We start from the raw sequence: 7421 nt of genomic DNA on the forward strand, positions 1-7421 counted from the left end.
AGTATGTCTTTTTTTACCCCTCTGGGTTAAAAAAAAAGTAATTAAAAGCTTACTTATGGCCTCTGTCTTTTTGACACCTGCAGACAGAGCAGGATCAAACAAAAAGCATGTAACTTGCCCCTCCAAAGGACAGCACTTGATGAGGCAGTGTGAGCTGACAGCACCATACTTTGCTAGGTGACACATGGAGGTTTGCAGAAAGCAGGGGAATGAGGAGACTGGGGGGGATACAGAACCCCTCCACGGTCTTGCAGCAGGATGTGGTGAGAGAAGCCTAGCCTTCCTATCCATTTCTTCCAGTTATGTCCCTTTTTGTTTGTCTTTAACCAAAGTCCTCTCTCAGACCTCTTTCTTCTGCATCCCCTGTCACTTCACCCGGCCAGCTCTTCCCTTGTGGCCTTGCAGCTGAAGTCCAGATCTCTGCATTTGCACTTGTGTCTAGTTTATGTGCCCAGCTGTCCCCATCATCATGTCTCCAGTCTCCACCTCTGCTACAGCCTTTGCCCACTGTTTCCAGCTCTAAGTCCTGTTCCCCAGCTCCTTGGTTACTCTCTGGCCCTCCTTGATGAATAAAATACCAGCCCCAATGAGAGAATCATGATAGAATCAGAATCATAGAATCATAGAATGGTTTGGGTTGGAAGGGACCTTAAAGATCATCTAGTTCTAACCTCCCTGCATGGGGAAGGACACCTCAAATCCCTGTCGAAGCTGTCCTTGAACACTGCCAGGGAGCAGGCAACCACAGCTTCTCTGGGCCACATGTTCCAGTGTCTCACCACCCTCACAGTAAAGAATTTCTTCCTAATATCTCTTTGTAGGAGAGGTGCTGCAGCCCTCCTGCGGATTCACTCCAGCAGGTCTATGTCCTTGTGTTGGGTCTCCAGAACTGGACACAATACTCCAAATCGGGTATCGTGAGAGCAGAATGGGGGGTTGATCATCTTCCTTGACCTGCTGGCCACATTTCTTTTGATGTAGCCCAGGATGTGGTTTGCTTTCTGGCCTCCAAGTGCACATTGCTGGCTCATGTTAAGCAAAGACTGGCAAGATTTTAAGAAACTGAGGTCTTTGCACCTGAGACATTTGCGAGTGTTTTTGCCAAAGCTGAGGAGCAATGGGGAGGGGCAAAGAGCAGCTGGGTCACCCACCCTTCCTCACAGCCTAGCTTGAAGGAGAAGCGTTTCCTACTCACTGGACAAAAGCAGACAAGTCCATGTGGCCGACATCACACCATGGGTAGTGCTTGTAGCAGGCTGGGACCCAGTGTGCTAGCAGAGGTGTCACTTCTGCCTGCGTCCTCTTCCAGCCTCTCCAGGTGGGCTCGGGAGAGCTGGGGGGTGGCATGGCTGATGGTGTCACAAAAGCCTCTGTTCCTACCGTTCTGCTTCCCGCTCAGGCCTCCCTTCCACCTCTTCTCCTGCCATCTCCTCTCCTGCCGCCTCCTCTCCCGCCCCGCCGCTGGCCCTGCTCGCTACCGGCCGCCGGGTCAGCGCTGGGGAAGGCAGTGGCGGCTGCTTTCATGAGGTCTGGTTTGGACATGTCCCTCTTCCTCTGGCAGCGGGGTCGGCCCTCCTCCTCGCTGTGCCGCTGGGCCCAAACTCAGTGAAGGCCCCCCCGGAGGTTGTTTGGTTTTACTGGGTTGACACCTGTGACAGCTTTCTGTCCTCCGTGTGTGTCCTGTGGCTTGTGGCCTCGGCCGGGATGTGCCTGACCCTGGCCAGCCGTGTCCTTCATGGGGCACCCTGGGGCCTCTCTCCGTTGTCACAGGAGCTCCGTGCAGCCCATCACCTTCCCGCGCTACGGTTCACTTCTCTTGTTCCTCTTTTGGCCTCATAAGGACTGGGGTACCTCATCAGCCAGGACGCTGCTTGGGGCCTTGGCTTTGTCCAAACGTGGCTGCTACGGAGACCAGCACCTTGTCCCTGTCTGGTGCTCAGTGGCATTTTAATTTTCCCATCTTGCTTAGGGACAGATCTTTACTACACAGCATACAACGTGTCTTTCTGCTGTTTCCCACAACCTGCCTGGGTGTGGGAAATCTTCCCTCTGCCCTTGGGAGAGCCTGGCAACCAATGTCTATTGCAGTACCCTCCTCTGGCACACCACTGAGAAGCCAGTTCAGTTTCTTTCTCATTTTGGAAGGAAAAGATGCTGTTTAACATTTCTTTTTCTTAGGAACACCCAGTCATGAGTAATTTTACACTTGTTGCTAGTGGCATGGTAGGAATGGGACAAAAATGGTGCGATAACATTGCAAAGCTGGCATTCACATGTACAGTTTCTAAGCATTTTCTTCCTGTAGCTTGTGCATTTCTAGGATGTCACAGCCCTAAGCATCTTAAAATGCTGCTGTACAAATACCACTGCACAAATGTAGTGCTAAAAGTAAATGGGTGACCTAATTTTATTTCCCGCTCCCACACAGTGTACATTTGCTCTGAAAAGAGATCCTTGAGAAGTGGGATTTCATGTTGGTCACAAGTCCTCTTGGTGTTCTTGCATAAACAGGTGTGTCTGTGTGACTGGTTTTGTTTTGTGGGGCTTTTTTTTCTCACTGCCAGCCCTGTAAACTCCATCTGGAACAGAGCAGCCAAATTGCCATTTTTCTGGAGCACAGGACAGGAAATTCTGCCTTTGGACTGCTCCTGTTGATAATGCGTGAGCAGAACAAAATCTCTTCTGTCAGCCAGACCTCTGCGTGCCTGGCTGAGCCACTGAGAGCAACTAAGCAAAATATTTCTTTGGTAAAGGCAATAAACAGGATGCCAGACAGACACAGAAAGCAGCCTGTTGTGAAGGTGGCATTTTTCCTCCACCTGCAGAACAGAACTGCATTAACTACTTTATGTTCTCATTTAGTTCACTAGGATGAAAACATGTGTTGAGGAATTGGTATTTTTCTTATACAAAACTCAGTAGGAGGCATTTTTTTGTCTGGAAGTGCAGCAGGAGGAACATCCAGACATTTATGAGAAGGCAGCAAGCTGGCAGGCTGCTCTCGGCAGCATGTGTAGTTGACCCCATCTTTGCTACATGAGCTGGCCCTGATTATTGGACCCAAACAGTGGTGTCATGGTGTGCATGGCAGAACAGACAGGGACCCTGACTCATTTTTCTGGGTGTGATTTTGCTCTGGTCTAGGTTGCTTTTGTCTCCTCAACAGTTACTTTCCTGTAATCTCACTCTACAGCATGGCTACTATGATAGGTATTTGTTACTTCTGTTTTCTTTCCTCCGATCAGGATCTACAGTCCCTGGCTTGGCTTTAACCTCCTGGATGGAGTGAAGAGGAACAGCTTTGTTGCCAGAAGCATCTAAACACAAGACAGCAGAGAGATTGCTCACAAGGTGAGAAACTGAATAGAGCACGTCTGGGAAGGGAGGAGAAGAGCTGAAAGCTGAAAATCTGGCATGTGCTCCATGCTCTGCACTCATGCTGCCTCCTCTGCTCCTATAATGTAGATTCTGCTTTCAGGAAGATTTGTAGGGAGGGTACGATACAGATTAAACACACTGCTGGGGAAATCTTTCCCAAAAGAGCCTATCCAAAATTAAATCAATTCTTGTGTATTTTTCAGGAAAGACTATATTCAGAATGTTACAAGGCATAACTAGCCAAAGCATGGCTTTTTCTGCCTTTTACACTGACAATATTTTTAATGTTTTACTGGTCATTTTGCTGCCTCGAGGTCTGTGCCTTGGCCAAGGCAATGCCTTTATTTGTGCTAGAAATGTTTCTCAGCCCTGAGTGTTGTAAACAAAACTTTGGAAATGAGTATAACCAGTGTGGTGTTTGTCTTCCAAAATCAGCAGATCACCCAAAACAGAATGTGAGGCATTTATCGTGCTGCATTCATCTCATATTCTGACCTCCTACATGCAAGAGGATGATGGTAACTTTGTAAGCAGTGCCATCCAGCACCTCACTCTCCAGCATCCATTCCTGAGGTGTGTTCTCCATATAAGTAATAAACAAACAGAAGCTTCTAAGTGTTTCAGTCTAAATGTTCGTTACCATGCTTGGTTAACAGTTTGTCTTTCCACTCACTTGCCTATCTGTTCTGTAGACAAATCTAGATAAAATTTGCTGCAGACTACATAGGGCTTTCTTTTTAAGGAAGAGGGCTAAGATTGTAAAGAAGAAAGAAAACAGTGTGCTTGGCAGGGTGGATGTTCCTGTAGTGTTGGCTGCTTAGTTTCTTGATTAAGCATGGGAATGCTGGAAGAAGAGTAGTGATTGATAGGCAATGGGAGGAGAAGCAGCTACAGTGGGGGCTGTTGAGTAGACCAGTCATGATGTTCCTCTAACCTCACTAGGCATTGGAACTTTGAGGACAAGGAAGTGACAGTTTTTGTCCTTCATGGCTGTGACTTTATGACAGAGGACCCTCTTTACTGCCCGTCCTTGGGGTCACACTCTGTTCCCACACTCCTCAGTTTCTGAGCCTTCACTCCGCGCAGATGAGATACAAGTGCAGGGGCTGGCTCCCTGCTTGGACTTCTCCCTCAGAGAAGCATGGGGGTTTATTCATTGCTATTTCCTCTGTTCACTCCAGCAGGTGACAGGACCATGGACAACACAGAGAAGGGCAAGCTTCATCAGGAAAATCCTTTCAGAGCTAAACTGCCTCTGTTCCCCTCCAGAAAGCTGACAGGAGATACTCTCCAGGATACCCATCAAAGACAGGTCTGCAAGCAAGAGCTGGAGACAGAAAGTGTGGTGGCAGCATCTTTTGGAAAGAGACAGGGAATGATAACTTCTTGTGGGATGGAGGTCTGGGGGTGCGAGGAGAGTGGTAGAGCGCACATCAGCAAGGTTATCCTTGCTGTGGATGAGCCAGATCCACCAATGTGTGGGAACAGTGCCATTTGGATTCAGCAGGTGGGAGAGAAAACTTACCAGTGTCCTGAGTGTGGGAAGTGCTTCAGCCGGAGCTCATACCTAAGCCAGCACCAGAGGATCCACCTGGCGGAGAAACCCTTCAGCTGCTCAGAATGTGGGAAGAGCTTCACCCGCAACTCAGACCTAATCAAACACCAGCGAATCCACACCGGTGAGAAGCCCTACCAATGCAATGAGTGTGAGAAGACCTTCAGTCAGAGATCCAACGTGATCAGGCACCAGCGGACCCACACGGGAGAGAGACACTACCAGTGCAATGAATGCGGGAAGAGCTTCAGTCAGAACTCACATCTCATTGTTCACCAGCGAAGCCACAAGGGTGAGAAACCCTTTAATTGCCCCCGGTGTGAGAAAAGCTTCAGCGACCGCTCCTCCCTGATCATACACCGCAGGGTCCACACTGGAGAGAAGCCCCACAAGTGCCAGGAGTGTGGTAAGCGTTTTCGGGACAGCTCAGCCATTATTCGGCATCAGAGGATCCATACAGGAGAGAAACCATATGAGTGCACCGAGTGCGGGAAAACCTTCCGGCAGAGCTCCTCGCTGGTGACCCACATGCGAACGCACACGGGCGAGAAGCCCTACAAGTGCCCCGTCTGCGGGAAGGGCTTTAGCCAGAGCTCAGCACTCACCACTCACCGCCGGATCCATGGGGGGAAGGCCTTGCCCATCTACCACAGCAGCCTCCTGCCAAACCCCTACCAGTGTGCCGAGTGCGGCCGGAGGTGCAGCGACCGCTCCGCTCTGGCCAAGCACCAGACCACGCATGCCGAGGAACGGCCCTACATCTGCGTGGAGTGCGGGGACAGCTTCCGTCGGAGCTCAGCTCTCGACGTGCACCTGAGGATCCACCGCGGGGAGAGACCTTACAAGTGCGAGGCGTGCGGGAAAACATTCAGGCACAGCTCGGCCCTCGGTGCCCACCTGAGGATCCACGCAGGAGACAAGCCCTATGAGTGTGGTGAGTGTGGGAAAAGCTTCCGGAAAAGCTCAACGCTTAAAGTGCATTTGAAAATCCACGTGGCCAAGAAACCTTACAAATGTGCGGTGGGTAGGAGGATGCTCGCTTCCCGCTCGCTTCTGCCGTAGGGCTGAGTGGGTGTTCGGGAAACATAAGCATTATTTGGGGGCAACTGAAAAAGGTGGGTGATGAGAACCGTGGTGGGAAGAGACTGACTGCAGATGTGGTGACTCTGGTGTCAGGGCTGGGCGCTGTGTGGCACAAAATCCATTAGGAGGTCTAGACACAGGGAGTTAGTCTTCAGATCTGAGCACTTGGTGGTTTAGGAAGAGTGGCGAGAGCCTGAGGAGTGGGCACCAGCTTCTGGGTTAATTGGGGGCCTGTGAATATGTGGTACAATATCGAGTGGGAGAATCAGGCTTGTAAAATAACTTTTCAGCTGAAGTGAAGATTAAAATAAAAGGTTCCAGGTTGGTTCTGACTCAAAACTTCAGCTTGTTAAACACTGTACTAGTCTTAGGAACTCCCTTTTTTACCACCCTCTCTTATCTTTCATTAATGTTTACCCAGTGTTTGACAAGGCACTTCCAGATCTTCTCAGGCTTTGGAGCTGAACTTCAATCTACTTGTCTTTTCTCTCTGTTTTCCAAATCTTACATGGGACAATTAATTCCTACCTCTGCCTACACAAAGCCTGGGTGATGTGGTAGCTGAGTAACACAGAACTGCCATGGCTGTTCCCAGAAAGCAGCTATGCACAAGCATTTCCAGTTGGAATCCAGCCCATTCCTAGTCTGTGGCAGTTTCTCCCAAATTTGCCCTTGCTGGTTTGATGCCACTTCCAACTTGGGACATCAATAAAACGTGGGCAAAAAAATGTGGCCTTACCTTACTTAACCAAAAAAAAATACTTCCCCCTTGCCCTGAGATGTGTCAGAACTGGTACCCTGCGAGTTTCTTCTGGTAGTCCAGAGACTGTTTGCAATTTTGTAGTCCTTTTTATGATACTCTTCTTTAGCTTTCTTATTGCCTGTAAAGTATTAACATACAAAGTCAAGTGTCAACAGTTAGGAATTGCTATAATTGCATTTATCACTATGCTAATGACTGTGTATTACATAAACCTCCCTCTATACCGCTATGTTTTGTTACTAGCTATGTGTTTCCATCCTCAATAAAACCTGGTTTTCCCCGTACGATCTGGTTTTCTGCCCTTGCGTATGATGAGAGGGAAACTGTAACCAGGGGCCGGCCCCGCACGCAGTTTGGTGTGGCGAGGAGCCTGTGACCAGAGAGAAGAGGACGAGGAGCAGCTGCTGCGGTGGCCAGGCTGGGATTTCTCAGAGCCCAGGGCTCATCATAGAATCGTTTGGGTTGGAAGAGACCGTCACGACTGAGTCCAACCACTCACCCGGCCCCGCCAGGTCCACCCACCGCTAACCCACCCCCCTAAGCACCACATCTGCGTGGCTTTCGACCGCCTGCAGTGCAGGTTCGGTGACCCCGCCGTTCCTTCCCCCGGAGCACCCGCCGCAGCGCCCGGCGGCAGCTGGC

The 7421-nt window shown here is 49.9% G+C and overlaps 1 protein-coding gene across 1 annotated transcript; it reads left to right on the top strand.

Annotated features, from left to right (window-relative positions):
* The first annotated feature begins 4573 nt into the window (after nucleotides 1-4573).
* LOC104386592 (zinc finger protein 501-like) lies at nucleotides 4574-5995 on the top strand. The gene has a single exon (XM_009995217.1). The coding sequence runs from the start codon at nucleotides 4574-4576 to the stop codon at nucleotides 5993-5995; it is 1422 nt and encodes a 473-aa protein (XP_009993519.1).
* The last annotated feature ends 1426 nt before the right edge of the window (nucleotides 5996-7421 follow it).

This window comes from Chaetura pelagica, unplaced genomic scaffold, assembly GCF_000747805.2.
Source record: "Chaetura pelagica isolate M959 unplaced genomic scaffold, ChaPel_1.0 scaffold343, whole genome shotgun sequence".
In the NCBI taxonomy this organism is placed as follows: Eukaryota; Metazoa; Chordata; class Aves; order Apodiformes; family Apodidae; genus Chaetura; species Chaetura pelagica.

Excerpts from the sequence above, each read along its gene's own strand:
- LOC104386592 (XM_009995217.1), top strand. The coding sequence starts at position 4,574 with ATGGACAACACAGAGAAGGGCAAGCTTCATCAGGAAAATCCTTTCAGA.